Here is a 20,093-nt window from a genome sequence, read left to right as displayed (position 1 = left end):
AAGTTTCCCCCACACCGCCCCTTAGCCTATCACGTACAAAGTGTTGGAGGGATAGCCAACAGAAACGCGAGTGTTACACAGTGATGTCACTATGTTACAGAAGTAAACAAAGGAGTCCAATGGAAGCGTTTCAGGCGGGGGGGAGAAAAAGTTTGGGATTTTAACAAAATACAAACATGAAGCTGAAAATGAGCATTATGGAGCCCCTTTAAAGTCAAAGACCCAAAAACATTTCCATGCACAAAAACCTATAGAACACACTACAGGAAAGGGAAAACCCCAAAATGCATAATAGGGCCTCTTTAAAACCTGCATTTTGGTCAATTGAATATTCAACTTGTATTCACTTGGTAACTTTTTTAGTTTTTCTACTACTTGAAGCAAAAAGGGACAACAACTTAATTTGGTCGCACAGCCTTGTGTTGTACAATTACTATCAATAAAAAGAACCCTTAACCTCAATGTATTAACCTTAATATATTGCAATATTTGTATTCCAAAAGCCCATCGTGTTAAAAAAAACTCCTGGTTATCTTGCCAATATTTGTCATACTTATATCTGCTGCGATGATTCACTTGTGTCCCAAAAAAGGACACAAGTGAAGCAGCATTGGCATCATTGTGACCAGCTGAAGCAAAGACACACATTGGAGTGAGTTGACAGTGGGAGTATTAGCAGACCGGGCATATCTCCAGTTATAATAGGAGGCTTCCAAAGTACTTAAAAGATGCAGGTAAAATATTGAATTTAATATTTGCTGTTGGCTCCACAGACAGCCCAGTGGCTCTAGTGTACTATGACTGTGTCATCATGCGTTGTAACTGCAGGCCTGAATCCAGATTGATTTTCATTATAGCTCAGGCACTGTGTTATTAATCCCGAGTGCAAAGAACAAATACAATCCTGCTCAGCACAAGGATAGTAGACGTACACTCTGTAGAGCAGACAGTGGTGGGATTTAATACCATACTTAGAATGACACATCTAGTTGTGGTTGAAGACAAGATAGCTCCTGTCCTTTTTATGATGCAAAATAGAGAAGTAGAGAATTTTAGTAGAGAAATAGACGGACCAGCAGAGCTGTTGTTCTTATTATCTGGACAAGCAAAACCCTTTAAAAGCAATTTCTGTTTGCTAAAGCATGAAGAAAAAGATGTTTCCATGTTTGTGAGGGGAAGCAAAAAAGAGGGCAAGTGAGTGTTAATCATATACATGTTTGTTATTTTGTAAAAGCAATTATTCCCTTGAAACGTCTTCCACACTTCCAGTCTGATTTGAACTAACCGCCGCCTTTTGTACAACAGAAAACTTCTATTTATTAATAATACAAGTGCAAATATCAAGCAAAGTTTTGTGTTGCTGCTGTGGATGTAACTTCATGTATATTTGTATGATTATGTATAAGCGTTAGTGGATGGAGTTAAGGGTTAACGGCAGGCAAAATGATGTAGTGGCGCAGGCTCATCAATCATGACACACACCGAGATACAGAGTCAACCCTCAATTAGCTCCTAGTGGAATAGTTCTGCATTCTGGGTCAATGCCAAGTTCAGCGATAATAGTGTTTCTGGCTGCAACAACAAATTTATCTGAATTTTGGGGAGACACTAATTCATTTTTTCTGGCTGCATGGCTTTTTTTGGGCCGCTGAGGATAATGGATACTGATTTCGGTCCATTTGCAACAACAAATTGAGACGATGGAAACAAGTGTTTCTCTGAAACCATGTTATAATAGGTTTAACCAGCAGCAGTGGAAGAAGTACTCTTAACTTAAAGGTACCATGACATGCTTCTCCGGTTATTACCCTTCCCGTTGTGTGTTATGTAGCTTTTTCTGCATGTACACGGTCTGCAAAGTCACAAACCTTCAAAGTACACCCTGTAGCGAGTACAACTCTAACACAGCAAAGACCTGTCTATGCTGCCCCAGAACGCCTCGTTGGAGATTTTTCTTTTCCATTTTTTTCTTCCTGAGTATGGTGACGTAACCATGCCCAGGTCCAAATGGACCAATCCGTGGAGCAGGAGCTCCAACAAGCCGTTTAGGACAGAGAGTGAATACACATACTATACAGAGATACTGTTAGAGAAACCAATGTGACTTTAGAACATTGAACAATGTAAATCTATTCTTCAACAATGGAATTATGATCAGTGGAAATGGCCATGATGGGACCTTTAAGTTGAAGTAGCAATACCACAGTATAAAAAGGTAAATTACAAGTAAAAGTTATATTAAAAAATGTACTAAGGTCTTAACCAAGCCGTTTTGCTGAAGCGTTATATTTAAAAATGTACCAAAGTAATAGCATCAAATCATACTTGGTATGTTTTCACACTAGTCGGTTAGCTTAGTCGGCATTACAGTGAAATTGGTTCTATTAAGACTGGTATGGTTTCACAGTGCTCAAATGAAAGCAGACAACATTTGAAAAAGGGGAGCGTGTATGAGGAGCATGGTCAGAAATGTATTTGCGTTGGTCTTCCTCTAGAAGCTGGTGGTGTCAATACGGAAATAAACTATAACACATCGCATATACAATGGTGACACTGGCAGTTTCTACCAAACACATCTGGACAGTGTTCAGCACGAATGCCTCATTTAAAGGCTCAGGATTGTCAAAAACAGGTTGGTTAATTCTTTCAGTAGAAGACGAAATTGCATTGAACTAGGGTTCACTTTGAAGAACTTTCAAGACCAAGGCTCTCAACTGGTCTTGGATTGGTTGTTTTGGACCGTACCATTATTGCGTTTCCTGCTGTCAAACTGGACTGCACCAGAGTAAAATTATTTGGCTTGTTAGAACGTCCTTAAAAGCACCAAAAGTGCTCAAAAGGGGCAGTATCAAAATCATATTTATAGTACTGGATAATGATTATTGATGTGTACACTATGTTGCATATATATCCCTTGCAGGGTAGCTTGTGAATTTCCGCCTTACTTATAAAATAATATCATAATTTGTTGATTATATTTCGCAATGCTAATCTGAATCTGAAACTAACTCAAGTTGCCGCAATTACTTTATGGTGGGATAAGAATTCAATGTCCGTCTCAAAATGGAAATATTGAAGTAAAAAACCTTGAAAAAATGTATTTACTTTGCACCTCCGAAAATAAATCACTGACTGTTTCTATTTGAGTTACGTACACTAAGGTCTTAATCAAGCCGTTTTGCTGAAGTTAATATCAAGTGAAGGGCACAACCTGGGTAATTGAGAAGATAAAAACAGCTGGTAAATCATGGAAACGTTCTAGTTCAACGGTTTCTAGAACTCTTTGTCTCTGTCTCCTCTCTGTTTCCTGCAGATGGCATGAAAGGAAGATGAATAACCCAGATTTTCGACCTGAAAGGTGAGAAACACCTGCTGCGATCGCTCTCAACAAATATAGGCATTATACTCTGCAACAACAAGTTTGTGTGTGCTATTGTAGGTGAATATATGTGTGTGTGTAGGTGGATATATGTGTGTGTGTAGGTAAATATCTGTGTGTTTAAGTGTTTTTTAAGGTCAGCCAATGCATTTTTAAAGGCCTACCGTAAAGAAATGGGACAGTGATGAATGATAATTGATGAGAATACATGTTTATTTAATTATTAGAAAATTAGAACTTAAATTAGGGCTCTGCGATTATGGCAAAAACCATAATCACAATTTTTTTGGTCAATAATTGATATCACGATTATTAAAAACGATTATCCATTTACTTTGAAAACATTAATTCATTGAAAAAAAAATGTTGAACAGTATGTTTTTAACAGTTGATTACCCTGAAATTTAAGTATAATTCAACTGAAAAACAAAAAAAAAAAATTTAAATAAAAAATCGTTTTGTTTCTATTACGTTGTTTTCGTAATCGTCTCAAGCCAAAATCGTAATTGAGATAAAAAAAATTGCATAGCCCTAACTTAAAGCCAGTATTGTAGTTTTTACTCCACTACATTCATTTGACATCTTGAGTTACTTGTTACTTTACAGAATCAGATTATAAGCTAATGTAAAAATTAAACCAACGAATAGATCAAGTTTTCGTTAAAGTATTGCTACTTTTTCTCATGTTAAGATTTTAGTACTTGTTCCAACTCTGGTACTGATAACTCCACAGTGTATGTGCATCTTACGTGCCAAAAAAAAGTTTTGAAGAAAGAAATAGGGCTTAAAAAAAGAGCAACGAGACAGAAGAAAGGATCAAGACAACGAGAGACCGACAGGGAATGGAACAAGCACAAGCATACGAATATGAAAAGCAAACAGAATGGGGAGGATGGCAAGGGATGAAAGTAGAGAGCAAAGTAAAGAAGTGAGTTCCTCCTCGCTGTGTCATCCTGTTCCCCCTCGGAGATTCCGCGTTATTGTTTCATCTCCGTCCCTGCACAACGCTTAAGATGTACGAGGGTTTGGGCGATACCAGCTAGCAGGTAATTATTTTTTGGGGAGACTATGAAGAAAAGGTCGAGATGGAAGGATAAGGAAGACGAATGTCTAAGAGGAAGGATCTGTTTCTACGTTAAAGCGTTGCTGTTGGTTGTGTTTGGAGATAAGAGGTGATTACTGAGAGCCACGATGGGCAGAAGATGAGAGGGAAAAACAAACCTATACTCACACCCACATGCAACAAAACAGATTGAGGTCTGTTACTAATAACAACCTGTTAGAGATGAGTGTGTACACTGCTGTACAAATAGCAGCATTTCCCTTATTAACACATCTTGATCTGCTGTTATGAAGATAAGAAGAGTGATAAAAAATAAAATACAGGTGTTATCGTTAAGATCAGATATAACGGCTTTCTCACATAAATGATAAATTGTGCTTCAAAAGCAGTAATTGCAGCTTGATGCAAAACTTACGAGATTTAAATGTTTTGTTCTAAGACATAAAACACGTCAGTAAATACAGCAATCGTGAATGTCTGAAACATTTCCGTGTCTTAATATCTGTGGTTGCTACCAAGTGTCTTAATGAGATCACTAGAAGTCTTAGCTTAGCGGCACTAAGCTAAGACAGTTTGTTTATAGCATTTACTTCTGGCATTTACATCCATCATGAACGCACTCTTATGTGAGATTATCCTGCTGCACAACACGTGTTAGTATCATAACGGTGTGTTTGCCAAAGATCTTACATGCTGAATTATTCAAAAATCCAATGAAAAAATCTCTTATTTTTGTCAAGGGAGCCATTTCCATCCCAATGTCTGGTTCTGCGTACAATGGACAACTTTATTATGCATGATGGTCTTCTTGGGACCAATGGCATTATACCCTCTTAAGATATTAGATAATGAGATAGTAATTCACCTTTTTTAAGACTTGTATTTCCTTATAAGGGTCTGAAGAGTTTATCGCCGGCCACTAGAAGGCAGCGTCTCACTGCTGTCGCTGACCGGATATGCCGTGCTCTGACCCGGTAGTGCCGAGCGGCCATTTTAGTTCGAACATTGTTCCTTCACTCCACCTCGAGTTGAGACGTTCATCCACTCATTCATGTAGGATTGTTTCCACTATTGTTTGGTGTGTCGTTGTATATATTTGTGTTGTGTTGGTGATGACATGCATGGATGTAGTACTTTGTCAGCTTATCTTGCTGCATTGCTCTGTTTCAGGCTGTCGTCATCCTTGTCAATAAACTACCGAAACTGACATTGAGGAGTGTGTTTCTTCAGGGTCTACGTGATTAATTTGGTAAATAATTACCCATTTAGTTTCTGTATGTACAGGCCATTAGAAATACAGTCATAATTAGCAAACAATAAAAAACGAAAAGTTATGAGATCTTCTTCAAAATGCATTGTTTGAACAGTAGGCTATGTCATACCTCACTTGCTTGGGGTAACAGCAATCCCACCTGAGTTCAACATTTTCATTATTCCTCCCTCCTTTGAAAGAAAGATATTAAAATATAAGAAGGAAGCAGGAGGGTTGGAGGGCAAATTGCAAAGAAATGAAGAAATGCACGATATCTAAGAACGGTGGGATGGCAATGAATAGAAATGAGATAGACGGATAGATGGATGTGTCCGTGTGGAGATAGAGGAGAAAGAGAGACGACCAGCTCCAGCACACAGCGAGTGATAATGCTTGCTACTACGTGCGCTTCAGCAAACAGCGACATGTAAGCAGTTGATTTTCTGTCAGGGCGACTTGGAGCCAGCGTCAATCCACACGGACGAGACCATTACCAGGACCATTGGAGTGAAAACACAGCCCATGTTGGACGGCCTGTTCCCAAACTCCATGGCGACTAAACACACAGGGGAGGCTCACAATGTAACACACAAACACACGCACACACACGTAGCCTCCAGTTCTGAGGAGTTAGCAAAACACTGTTGGATGGGAATATATTGTAAGAAATAAAATCAATATTGTGCCGGAACTTTAAATGAATATACAGTTTTATTCTGAAACCGCATGTCGACCTCCGGTTTCACGTTAATCATTGTTTTTAGCCATTAGCATGTAGCTAATGGTATATTGTGAATATAGGGGGAATGATACGTTGTGTTGCATACTAAACACACTGTCTTCAACTCTCACTTATTGACGCTGCAATACTATTATTAGGGAATGTTTAAATGACCAACAGATATTATATTAGAAGATTGTAAATCTAACATCAGAAAACGACAGGACGTGCCTTGGACCCGCCCCCGTCGACACTAAGCCAATGGGAGAAGACTACAGATGATAAATATGTGACACGAAGTCGGTCTCTTTCTCATCCCCTGCGACTGGATGGAGCAAGCTCGGCCCGGCTAACCTTTTGCAAATGTGTTGTACCATTGTTTTATTAAACGCTGTTAACTTGTAAATAAGCTTCCTGGACTCTTTTCAGCTAATTCTACCTCAGGGCAGAATCTTACAATATCCACACACTAACAATGGAGCCTCCCACTCCTACAGTGTCTTCAAATTACAAAGTCAAAAGTGACAGGGATCCTTGTTAGCGGCCCACAGAGAGAAATAAACCTATCATTATGGAGTAATCACACGTATTAGCTTATATTTGGTCTTCTTTTCAAACAGAAAGAGACATATGGTGTTTTAGTTGCGCGTCATATGGAAAATATCTGGTCATTTGGGTGTGTGGGCTGTGATGTGATATAAATATCTCATACAGAAGATGTAGGATGACGAATAGGATGCTACGACAAGTAAATTAAAATCGAAGCAGAGAGGAGGAAACTGACAGATGGGCTTTTGCATTTTTGATGTTTCATGTAAATAGCTGGGAAGAAAGGGAATATGTTGGGAGGGTTAAAGACTCTGTTTTGCTTTTGCAGTGTTTCCCACAGATCTGAAATGTACTTTTGGTAGCCGAGAAGGGGGGGGGGGGGGGGGTGCTAGTGGAGCACGCTCATGAACTGTTCGCCGGAGCCTCGCTGCGGAGTGACTGCGGAGCGCATAAAGCAGACCCTTCACGTGATAGCAGAGCGAACAGGTACACGAGGGTAATCGATCGCAGATGGCATCGCGCACGCGGACAGATAAAAAAAGATTAAACCTAAATGGGTCGCGCTATATACTTTGGCGGACGTTAATATAAAGTCTATGTGTGGGAAACCCTGTTTTGGTGGGTAAAAAAAAAATACTGAAATACTTTATTCTGTGCTGAGAAATGTTTCACTATGGCAGAAGTTCCTCTTTGCAGGATTTTCCCTTTGAATTCAGCGACCTGTGTTAGGACTTTTTAGCAAAAATGTATAAATAAATCAATAAAATCTGCATATTTCTCAATAGCATTTTAGCATTGAAAAAAATTGAAAGGATAATGGCAGGCCTAAGACTTATCATTATGCATAGCATGGGGTAAAACTGACTTTCACTTTCACCGTCAATATCTTTAATTGTTTTATTATCCAGTCTTTGAAATGCAATGCGCCCAATGAGAGCCGTACAACACTTAAGATTAATTGCATAAATTATATTTTGATTATGTTTTTTTATGTCTTTTCTCAATGCCTTTGTGTCTTCAAATTGCCTTGCTTTCAAATGTTGTCATCTAAACACACTTGCCCTGCATTCACTCATTTTAAAGTACTTCTCTCTGCTTTAATTTATTTGCTTTAAAATGATGCAGAATATGCAAAACCTGGTGTAATTTTCCGTTTAAATCTGACCATCTGCCGGATGTCTGCAACATGTTTTTCTCATAAGAAAATAGGAGAAAGGAGAAGAGGGAGTAGAAGAAGCAGGAGGAGAGATAATTGGATACACTTTGTGAAATGGGGAGACTGGAGGAAGGAGAGAAAGAGGGAGGATTGGAACATTTGCCCAGGGTTTAGTGTGAGGTGGAGGCAGAAGGAGTTGAAGCCACTGCAGCAACAGTTGGAGGAACTTCAGCGCTGCAGCAATCCGTCTCTGAGCTGCTGCACTGAGGCGTGGTGCGGAGTTACAATCAAACTGCTACACCTCCTCTGGGACACGCATGTAAAAAGACACACCTCTGTCTAAAACAATCCAGCACATCCAGCAGTGGAAGAAGTATTACGAAGTTCAAGTATACTTCAATGTAAAAACACCAAGTTGTAACAAAGTAGCAACAGTCTTGCATTCATAAGGAGACGAAGGTAAAACTTAGCATCACCTCTAGGGAATTTTGATTTCTATAACAAATAATTAACACTGTTGGGTAATTTAATTTATAAATATTCATCACATCGTAAGATAATCATGCGTTTTGTATGCAAAATCTTTATCTGCAAAGTAGCTAGCAGATGAATGGTGCATAAATACATATATAGAGGGTATTCATATAAAGTGACATTTAATGAAAAGTACCTCCTAATTTTACTTGCTACTTACTTAGTAGTTGAGTAAATGTATTTTGTTATATTCCGACACTTCCTACATGAAATTTGACCTTTCTGGAGGGTTACAAAAGATGTATGTCATCATATTATACAATATTAATTATATCTGTTAAATATTTACTGCTAAGGGGTTGTTATTTCTTTCAATATCTGTTCTGACAACTAAGTTCTGATGAGTATTGCTAAAAACCTTTTGTAAAAGACAACTTTTTCTACATTTTATATTGAAACTGCTAATATTCATGTATTGAATTACGTATTCAATCCATGCTAAAATATTGTGAGCATGTGTTGGTATGGTCATGAATTGTCATCTTTACTCTAGAGATATTGTGTTAAACTTCTAAAGACAAAGCAAAACAGTTGCATTGTTGAGACTCAACTATATATCAGCTGTTAAAATGTTATAATATTTGTAGGCGTGCTTTCCATATAAAGTGTGCTGCAGCAGTTTATTCCGGGTCGTGATTAAGCATGGAGGAGGAAGACATGAGCTTAACAAGCCTCACTGCTTTCCGAAAAAAAACACAAGCTTCTTTTAATGCAAGGTGAGAATATCAAACGCTCCAACAAGAGAGGTGGCATCAGCATCGAAGCCTGAAGACCTGTTTTTAACATCGACGACGACTTTCTTTGCACAGAATTGTTTAATCAGTCATTTCCTATTTGATGTTTTAATTAATGGTTTGCTCATGCTTCCTGAATACCTTTGATCTAAAAATGAAAGAGAAACTCGGTTTGTTGCACCCCAAATGCCACGACACAAAATCGCAATTTGGCTTGCACACGCCTCACCACAACATTTTTAGATTTATTTGCCCGCTAGTGTTGAGGAAAGCGAAGCCGTGTGCACGAGGTTTATCTCTGGGCTCTAAACACCTGTCAGAGGCGATGATGGAGAGCAACACTGCGGCTGCACAGTGAAGGAAATAGAAAGCGATGCAGGTGAAACACAATACAGGGGAATGGCCAATGGAAACGCTTGTTTTGGTCCCCAGTGGGTCATTCAATCGCCTGTGCCCTTGAACACATGGCTCTTCAGTGGAATAACTTAGGCTAAGTGGCGCAGTATTATTAAACTGTGTGTGCGTGTGTGTGTGTGTGTGTGTGTCTACAACTTGCGTATGAAGTGGTCCCTTGTTCCACCAAACAAAAACACACTTGAGCTGAGTAATACCTCGCCGTTCTCGCTGTGATACTATGATGGTGGTGTTAATAAGGTCTTTGATAAAGGTTACAAACACAGTACTTGTTATTAGTCATTCTACTTATTCAGCATTTGTCATTACACAACATAAAGACAGTGTTACATACTGTACTGGATTAGTGATGAGATCATCCCTAAAATCCTCAACATGTATCTTTGTGTTGGATTCATTTATTTAGTCTGCATTAATGAGAGACAGCCATGGTGGAAGTATATTTACCATAGCACTGTACTTAAGTACACATTTAGGGAACTTAAATAGCAGGACATATGAAGTTAAATTAATATCACTGATTTCTTGTTTTTGCAGTTTGGTATTATTAAGAGCTGTTCATCCCAAAACGTGATTCTACACCATTGCAATCAATTGGTAATGTAATGGTTCAAATCTTAATAAATACATGTTGTTGAACCATATGTTTTACTGGCACTGAGAATGAAGAGTAGACCAACACATGTTTTGGTATTAGATTATTTCCATCTTCGCAACCGAGTGTGAAGCGGCTGGGATGAGGATCAGCACCTCCAAATCTGAGGCCATGGTTCTCAGCAGGAAACCGATGGACTGTCCACTCCAAGTAGGGAATGAGTCCTTACCCCAAGTGAAGGAGTTCAAGTATCTCGGGGTCTTGTTCCCGAGTGAGGGAACAATGGAGCGTGAGATGGGCCGGAGAATCGGAGCAGCGGGAGCGGTACTGCAGTCGCTTTACTGCAGTCGCTTTACCGCATCGTTGTGACGAAAAGGGAGCTGAGCCAGAAGGCAAAGCTCTCTGTCTACCGGGCCATTTTCGTTCCTACCCTCACCTATGGTCATGAAGGATGGGTCATGACCGAAAGAACGAGATCGCGGATACAAGCGGCCGAGATGGGTTTTCTCCGCAGGGTGGCTGGTGTCTCCCTTAGGGATAAGGTGAGAAGTTCGGTCATCAGGGAGGGACTCGGAGTTGAGCCGCTCCTCCTTCGCGTCGAAAGGAGCCAGTTGAGGTGGTTCGGGCACCTAGTTAGGATGCCACCTGGGCGCCTCCCTAGGGAGGTGTTCCAGGCACGTCCAGCTGGGAAGAGACCAAGGGGTAGACCTAGGACCAGGTGGAGGGATTATATCTCTTCGCTGGCCTGGGAGCACCTTGGGATCCCCCAGTCAGAGCTGGTTGATGTGACCGGGGAAAGGAAAGTTTGGGGCTCTCTGCTGGAACTGCTACCCCCGCGACCCGACCACGGATAAGCGGGAGAAGATGGATGGATGGATGGAATATTTCCAATACATTTCGTACCTTTTATCCCACAACAAATTGTCAGATATAGTAAGAAACATGTATCTGTAAATCTGGGGATTTTAAATGTTACCTGTTTCATGTGCTTGTTTGATGTTTAACCTGTTAACACTGGTATATTTGAGTAACGCCATATAAATGTTAGATGATAAAAGTGTGCCAATATGTGTTGGCCAACACCAAAGTGTTACAGCGGCCATTTAAATAGTGGCGGCGTTCATGGTCCGCTGTTCAGAGCTGTTTGCCACTTGTTGACATGAAAGCTGTGTGATGGATTCGCCATTATCGACATATATTGTCGTAGAACAACATATAAAACCTTGTTTTAACCACAAGGGAAAAAGCTGACTCATATCCAGGTTCAGGAGTCATTCATGGTCGACTCTATATTAACATGTTTACGAGTCATTGAAAGGCCATGGTGTTTGTCGACTACCATTTTCCTCCCTCTGCATCCCTACTAACGCTAGAATGCGATGAGCTGAGCTGTCGTTACTTTAAAAAAAAAAAAAAAAAACTTAATATGGCATATTCAATTCCCCACAACAGACGCAGCAGCCGACAGACTGAGAGCAAAACAAAAACAGTCACTTGGGAGGTGAGAAGCAGGGCTACTGATGGGACACAATGGGGGGGGGGCAGCGTAGTCATGAGAGGTGTGTGTGTGTGTGTGTGTGTGTGTGTGTGTGTGTGTGTGTGTGTGTGTGTGTGTGTGTGTGTGTGTGTGTGTGTGTGTGTGTGTGTGTGTGTGTGTGTGTGTGTGTGTGTGTGTGTGTGTGTGTGTGTGTGTGCTGGCTGTTGTGATTGCCTGACCCGGGGTTTCAGCGCATTACCACCTTAACAGCTTTGTGGCTGGCTGTATTCCTTCAGTGCACACACAGACACACCCACACACACATGTGGAAACACTGACACACACATGTGGACACACACACACCCATTGCAGTCAAATGTATGCAGGTTGAGAATGAATTTTAGAATACGATAAACAATTTCACCAGGGCTCCTCCAGGCTACGGAGAAACTGGCTGTGTGTTTGTCTCTCTCAGGCAAAATCAGGCTGTATCCAAGACATTTTTATAATTGTGGTCCCAAACTTAATTCAGTTACTTGTTCATTTATAGTTTAGGCAATTCATTTAGCAATTTGGAGGTTATATTACTCTTTAAAACATAAAGACCTCACCGAATTTCTAATCTTTTTTGCATTGTTTTTCACACTATCTCCTTTTCTGTTTGTCATAAAGCTTGAGATAAGGGTACATCGTTTTGTTTTTTAATATGGCACCTTTTCAACTGCTTCTTTGTGTGCCTATCACAGAGTGTGTGCAAAGTGCTGCCTCCAAGATATCTGTGTAGCCCCAAACACCAGAAGACAGTGCTGAAACAATTTAGATTTAAAAAAAAAAGACAATTATGATAGGAATAAATGACAGAAATATGACCTGAGGAGCATAGACTAAATAAAGGACAGATTGTCCCCTCTCTTAAGATAGTTTCCATCCATTTATCAGCCACTAAAAAAAACCTTTCTCACTTAAGTTCACTTGATCCGATAACTGTTTTTTTCTAAACGCACAGAGAACGTTCCGATTGCTACCAGCCGATTCAATGGATGTTATTTTCATTACCATTGTCTAATGGCTTGGATGGGGGAAATGTAAATTGTGTACTAATACAAAACCTGTTTAGATGTTGGTATTGCTTTAGAGTAAGTAGATGCAATTCATTAGTTTATAGGGCAATGTTGGTGTTACCATTGTCCATTACTGGGCGCCCCCCTGCCCTTCAGCCAGATTGGGAATGTGATTGGCCAAGACAATACCAATTCCTTTTTGACAAGCCTCTGACAAAGAAGTTGTTTTTCGAGAAGAGTTGTGACCTCTTTACTGTCACAATTCTATCAAAAAACACTACAAGAATTCGAAATCTTGCCCAGTATGTTTGTCTAATATCTAGTCAGAATATGTCTTTACAATTACTATAAGACATATTAACTTCAGAAGTAACAATGCAGTGAGATATAGGCTCTTGTTTTTAGACAATGTATCATCTTGTTAAATCAAATAATCCTATTTTGAGTACATTTTTGTTTTTTTACATATTTATTGACATCAGAAAACAACACTTTTGAGTATGTGCGGCTTATATTGTAACACAGCATTTCCTGATTCTGGTAAAATATAGTTCAAAATAAGTTCTCCTAGCTAATTACAAGATCTGATTTATATAAATATCCCATTATATTCCAAGAAATCTTACCAAGCTAATTTTCACTTGTTCTATTGGCAGATTTTTGTACTTATTTCAAGTGAAAACAACTTTTCATTAATCTTTAACTCGTTTTTGGAGCAGCATTTTTTCCAGTGAATTCAATCAAAGCACTGGGGCAGGTCTTTTCTAATTTACAAACAGAAATAAAAATAAGGACTTGTATTTTTCTTTGATTGCTCAATTGAAATTGTCCTCCACATGATTGCTCCAATAACTCTCTACAATGTATTTGCATTCATTCATTACCAAGGTGTTTTCAGTTTTGTATGTCATGTTTTTAAAAGCGTTATGAAAAAAAAACACTCATAGACCAATTTTCCAGGAACTTGATGGAAGGATGTACTTGAGCATGGGGCGAGCAAAAACTCATTCAAATTCTGGATCGGATCCAAATAACAAAGCACATACAGTACAGGCATTATTTTATATTATGGAAACGACCTTGGTGGAGCCCGAGTGCCCTTCTAGTTTGGCTCATTTACTTGATTTAAAAGGATCTTATTTACTTCCATTGGGGGAAAGAAGTAACTACATTCTACCAGGAAGGTCAAAGTGAACGGTCAAGACAGCAGAGTTTCAGTGTCTTGCTCCGGGACACTTCAGCCTGCCAACATCTGTCCTGCTGATCGGAGGAAACAAGATGTCACTTCGGAGAAACTTCAAGACATATGCAGAATATCTTTTGACACTCTGACCTGGAGGTGGTCAGGACAGACAGACAACCACATTTCAGAAAATATCTCCAAAACAAGTCCTTGATTCAAGTATAAAGCCTCATGCATAATTGTTTGATTCAGGGGAGAACATGTGCGAAGAGGTGCCAGCTTTCATTGTGTTATGGTTGGCTCATTGCAGTGTAACACTAACCAGTCCTGATGTCCACCGCCATCATCCTCCACCTCTCATACCCCCCTGGGAGGTGGAGGAGATCAGGTAATGACAGGATTTTAAAGTAACCCCGTGGCATGACACACAAACATACACACACCATCCCCCTCATCTTCCTCTCCCTTTCCCCCCCTCCCTCACACAAACTAAAATACACACCCCTATTCTGGGTACTAGAATTAGCCGTTGGCTGCATTCCAGTCGGATCAGCTCAATATTCCACCCTCCCAAAAAAAACGCCTCTCTTCTCGTTGTTCACTGGAGGCCGCGCTTTGCCACAGTCATAGTTGTGTCACAGTAATCAATCACCTATCAATGCGGGAGACAACACAACACAACCGCACTGTAATCCCCCCCAAACTCCTCCATTACTATCACCCGGCATCTGTCCTTCGGGATCTCCGTCCCACCACCTGACCTCCATCAGGTTCCCCCCCTCTCCTCCATCACTATGTCCATTGCTCCCTCGTGGTTGCATGCAAAAGTCTCACAAATTATCGCCTCGCTGTGATTCAGGCGCTTGACTCACAGCCCAGCCGGTGACCTTCTCACACATCAGCAGAAACACGCAGGCCGACACCACAGCCAGGCTTTCACACAGGTACATGTGTGCATGTATAAACACTGTGTGCTGCAGCGGAGAAGCAGAGCAGATTTGTTTAGTTTTTCTGTATTGGTTGGGGCAGTAATGCATTATTCAGTAACAAATATCATTTGGGCAATTACTGTTTCCAGTAATGAGCAGTACAAAGGAATGCAATTTTAATTTACCAAGTACATAATGGTAACAAATCCCAGGAACACTTTGAAAATGTGGGGCTCCCACTTATTTGTTGTCGTACTTTAATGGAGGGTCTATGTAAATTAGCCTGTAATAACAGATTGCAAATGTGCCCTACACGAAAGTTGACATGAAATGTGTCTGCAGGTTGCTAGCCTCCCAAGTTTGGCTAAGCTTCATTAGAGCTTGGGAGGTGGCCTTTTTATTTAAGAACCATTGTTTTTCTATCTTTGTTACATCAATTCTTGCAAACAAATCTAGAAAAAGTACGAAAAAATGTATCGTAAAGAATAAATGTATAAACTACAGAAAGCTTCTTACAGTATGTTCTTCAATTGAATGACTCCTAGGCAACAGGGACTATTTCTCCCAGTCAAGATAATCCGATGTAATTAAATATATCAACATCAAATGGATGATGTCGTTAGCGAAACCATTATCATCATTGGCCAACATCATCCATCACCCAACCATCAATCCGCCGTTCTCACTTCATACCTGGAGTTGGTCATGTCGGTCTGTCCTCCTTGACTCTTCTCCAGCCCGAGTTTGGTGAAAATCCCGACCAACACCATGATGGCCACCACTCCACAAATAATATAAACGATCATGTGGGTCTGATCTCTGTCCGGCTCCTCTCGGACCTCGGTGACGGGTTCTGACGGCTTCCCGGTGTTCGCCCAGACCGGCGTGTCATAGTTGGAACAGGCAGTCTGGTCCAAACTGTGGATTTTGAACTGGCAGCAGAAGCGGTAGAAGCAGGAGCCGCAACAGGACAGGTAGACACCAACGTTACAGTTGAAGGGCGGGTCCCACTGGCCCATGACGTCATAGTAACCCCAGCAACGGCCACCGTTCGACGGAAGCGTTTTGTCCTCTGCTTCCGGTGTCGGCGTTGCCAGCGCGGCCTCAGGTATCATAGAGGGCTCTGTCGTCTGGTTGTTCGTAGGAACCTGCGCCAAAACTTGACCTGAGGGCCAAGAGTTCAGTCCCCCGAAAGAGGTCAGTCCCAGGAGAATGGCCAGGGAAAGGCTTATCAAGAGCGGATGCACGGAGGGCGCCATCTTGGATCTATGCCAGTGTCTTCTGGTAGGTCTGATGTGTAATTTGTAATGATAGTAAAGCTCCTAGGTTTAAAAAAACAACAAAGAAATAGAAAGTTAGATATCCTTTAGTCAATGAATCTCTGAGATAACAGGTCTAATGAATACATTGGGGTTAACCATGCATGCCTGGAAGAAAAAGAAAGAGCCTTCATTTAGCGTTGTGGGAGTTATTACTGTTACAGAAGGGGAAATTGTCGTCGAGGGGCAGAGGAACAAGTGAGTGCAAGAAATCAATCTCCCATCTCAACAGGAGTGAATGTGTCCCTTGTGAGCAGACACTCAAATGCACAGACTCATCACCACAGTCCCTGGCAGCTTACGTTATGTGTGTGGGTGTGTGTTTATCGAAGCACATGAATATTCAAAAATGCAGGAACTGTCACCTTTCACAAAGCCATATGTCGTCAGCAGACAGCAGAGGCGGTTGTAGACAAATCCTAATCCGGTTTGGCTTGGAGGGAATCTAGTTTAAGAGGGCGTGTTACCTACGAATGAACTTGCCTCTGGCACATCCTGCAATAAGCCCCCCTTCTGAGTGGAAGAATAATCCGTGAAAAGTGGAAAACTGTTAGCAGAAAAAGAAGGAAGATTCCTCTTAAACTCAGAGATAGTCACAGGCTCCCACATGAAAGGATTTGCACTCTGGAGACAGACTCCTATTCCTGAGTGGATAACAAATCTCAAATCAGTTCAGATGTCCTGGAAAAGCTCGAGTGGAGTGTTGTTGTGTGTCTCCTCCAATTTTCCCTCTCAGAGCTTATCTCACATCTGTCTTCCTCCTACTCTCAACGTCTCTGTTCAAAAGAAGCTTTTTTATTTTGGTGGTGGGCATCTTCTTCCTCTGCCGCCTTGCTCCACTGTGGTGAACCCCCTCCTTGAGATGTGTAGATCCAGTCTTTTGGAGTGAGATTGAAAGTTGATCTTTTGTTTTGGAAAGATCACGTAGGGTATATGTCCTTCCTATTTCCAGCCAACAGGTAACAACAGCTCTGCAATATTCTTTAAAACATAACTCCGGGGTCTCGTCAAGCTGAAATCCTAGGGTCCAAAAGCTATCGCACCTGAGGCGTGTTGTCTCTCATGCACACAAACACACACTCTCTCACACACACATTCACAGCAGCTCAAACCCCCCTGGTGACAGTGCTGTCTAAGCGACACACAATGAGTCCAATGGCTTCTTGTCCTCGACTCCTGTTGCTGCTCCAGAGGAACCCCTCCTCTCTGTGGATCTGACAGACCCAGGACACCAGCCTGCCCTACAAGTGCTAAGACTAAGGGGAGAGGAGGAGAAAGAGAGAGGTGGGAGGGGAAGGGGGCTGATGTTGGGACGCTGAATCTCTGATCTTAATGTCTTAGCGTTGCTGCATCCACGTCCCTGTAAAATATGTAAATATGTAAAATAAGTGGGTTTTTTTCCCTTGTTCTTCTTTAGACTCAGTTTCTCTGTGTTTACATTTTGATCTCCCTAAATGCTCTTTTTAAAATATTTTCTGCTTCTTTCTTTCCCCCCCTCCCCGCAACTTACCTCACCCTTTTTCTCTCAACCCGAGCTGTGTGGGCTTTTGTCGTCGCTGAGGAAATATCAGCGTGGGGTCAGAGAGCCCGTGGACTGCCCTCTGCACTTTCAGTGTCGCACTTGTGCAAGCCTCGGCGGAATAAAGCTCCCCAGCCCATACGCACGAGAGGCAAGTGGAGATGCGACAGCCAAACGGCCGTGTGGCAATGAGGGCAGATCAGAAAAAAATATCCTGTTTTCAAAAGAAGCCCACTTGGAAATATAGGACTGCCTGCAGCAGAAGATCTTTGTTCTTCAACAACTCAGTTTTTCCAAATGTTCCATTTGCATCAATGTATTGGTTTGTCTTTTTCCCCTTTGAGCGAAAAAGATAAAAAAATAAATCTAATATTCAACAGTTTTAAGTCAAATCCTGCATATTATCTCCCTGTTTGTCATGCAATGGATTTGTTCTGTCAATTCAGTCCTTGTCCGGCAGCTTCTTTGAAAACAGGCATAATTTGATATATATGTATAGGAATTTTATATATATATCATATGTATGTGTTTTCACTGGTGCTCTGCTTGTGGGATGCTCCAAACAGAAGTAGGAAGAGAAGCAATAAAATGCTTTTTCTCTTTCTTATTCCATCCTCTCCCTTTGTTGCTTCTTCATCATCAGTGTGTATTCCTCGCTCAGTGCGTCTGGATCCCGCCGGCCGGTGATGCTCGCGCTGCTGCTGCTGTTCTCTGTCAGGACTGGATGACAATGTCTCGCACACACACACATTCTCTCTCTCACTCCTCCCTCCGCAACTCACTCCTCCCTCTCTCGCTCACTCCCCCCCTCCCTTTTGCTCTCTCTCTGTCACACACACACGCTTTTGTGCGTAAATGAGCGCTTGCTGACTCTCCCTCATTATGTGTCACTTCTCTCTTCTCGCAGTTTTGTCCCTCTTCTTTCTGTAAAACTCCATCCTTTCCCTTTCCCCCTTCTTCCCTCGTTTGTGTGGTATCCATTCATCTCTGTTTGCCTTTTATCCATGTAACCTGTTCAGTATGTGCGTAATTGCCGCGCTAACACCTCTGCACATCCCCGTCTTTTAGAGCACGCTTGTAACATGTGAAGCTGCTGCAGTCCATAGGGGCTGATTTAGGGATGGATAGAGGCAGAGGAGGAAGCGAGAGAGAGATAAATAGAGAGGAAGAGGGAAGCAGGAAGAGAAGGGAGGGGAGGAGAAAAGAGGACAGCGGCTGCCAAAGAGAGGAGGGGAATTATCGTGGGGGGATTAAGAAACACGGGGAAAGAAACTGGAATAGGAACTGACAGAGGGAAAGGGGAGCGATATAGATAGGAAGGGAGTGCAGACAGGTAGGAGGAGGGGGAAAGGACAGCAATCTCAAAAAGGAAGTGACATGTTAGACCGGGAGAGGGAATAGTGTTCAGAGAGAATTCAGAAAAAGAAACATTCCCAGGAAATCCAGTGAAGAGACTTTCTGAATAATCCCAGACGTAATGTTGAATGTGAACTAGATTTTCAACACAGAAATGAAATAGCGCCTTTGGGTCCGACCATGAACCGGGCAAACCTCATCAGGAAACACGGAGAAAAGAAGGAAACGCTACCTAATATTTTATTCAGTTTTTTGAAAGTTATCTTGAGTATTCATTTTTCAAACTTTTACTACATGAAAGTTTAAGGGCTTTTCTTTAATTTCCCTGTCACCATCTACTTTTGATCTTTTCACGAACTCCCCACTGATTATAAGCCGCATGTCTTGATTTTTTCCACTGCAAGTAGCTCGTCTTCGCTTGCTGTTTGAATTCTATCCAACCCTCTCGGCCTAAATTCGCTTAAAATCTTGCAGGGTGCATCAGGAGTTGTGTTAAGAATACACACACTAACAAAATGCACACAAACACTGCGCGCTGCTGACACACTCCCATGACTTTACACTAGAGCTCTGCGATGTGCCACAAATCAGCTAATCCTCCTCCTTCCTGCAGTCCGACATTAAAGTGTCCTCAGCACATTTCCTCTAATGGAAAGCAGGTCATTAATTAAGAGATGGGAAACAAAGTGGTGGTGACTTAAGATTGGTTTACCACCATCAAAAAAAATGCAGGATGCAGCGAGGCAGTGAGAGGTGTGAGCGAAGGGTGTTTGTGGAAAATCTAGACGGGAAGAAAAGAGGGATGAGATGGATGTAGAGGGGAAGTCCTGGGGGAGAGACGGAGGCCGAGGA

General features: G+C 41.5%; 1 protein-coding gene and 1 long non-coding RNA gene across 5 annotated transcripts in view; one reads left to right on the top strand and one right to left on the bottom strand.

Annotated features, from left to right (window-relative positions):
- The window catches only part of LOC117553381 (protein shisa-8), a 154,499-nt gene extending 135,906 nt beyond the window's left edge, over window positions 1-18,593 (bottom strand). Inside the window, exons 1-3 of one of the 4 annotated variants that reach the window (XM_034227278.1) lie at window positions 17,877-18,593; window positions 16,732-17,726; window positions 15,741-16,369 (exon numbers count right to left, since the gene is read on the bottom strand). In XM_034227278.1, coding sequence (XP_034083169.1) covers window positions 15,741-16,306 — 566 coding nt within the window. In that variant the 5' untranslated portion in view covers window positions 16,307-16,369; window positions 16,732-17,726; window positions 17,877-18,593. Of the gene's footprint in view, window positions 1-15,740; window positions 16,370-16,731 lie in introns of all 4 variants that reach the window. The other 3 variants (XM_034227281.1, XM_034227279.1, XM_034227280.1) reach the window with 3 other exon arrangements.
- On the top strand, window positions 5,464-6,777 carry LOC117553382. Its single transcript, XR_004570145.1, has 3 exons — window positions 5,464-5,495; window positions 5,613-5,691; window positions 6,145-6,777. It is a non-coding gene; the product is annotated as an uncharacterized LOC117553382 (long non-coding RNA).
- Window positions 18,594-20,093: the final 1,500 nt, after the last annotated feature.

Source organism: Gymnodraco acuticeps, unplaced genomic scaffold (genome assembly GCF_902827175.1).
Source record: "Gymnodraco acuticeps unplaced genomic scaffold, fGymAcu1.1, whole genome shotgun sequence".
In the NCBI taxonomy this organism is placed as follows: Eukaryota; Metazoa; Chordata; class Actinopteri; order Perciformes; family Bathydraconidae; genus Gymnodraco; species Gymnodraco acuticeps.
This window is presented reverse-complemented; position numbering and strand designations above follow the sequence as displayed.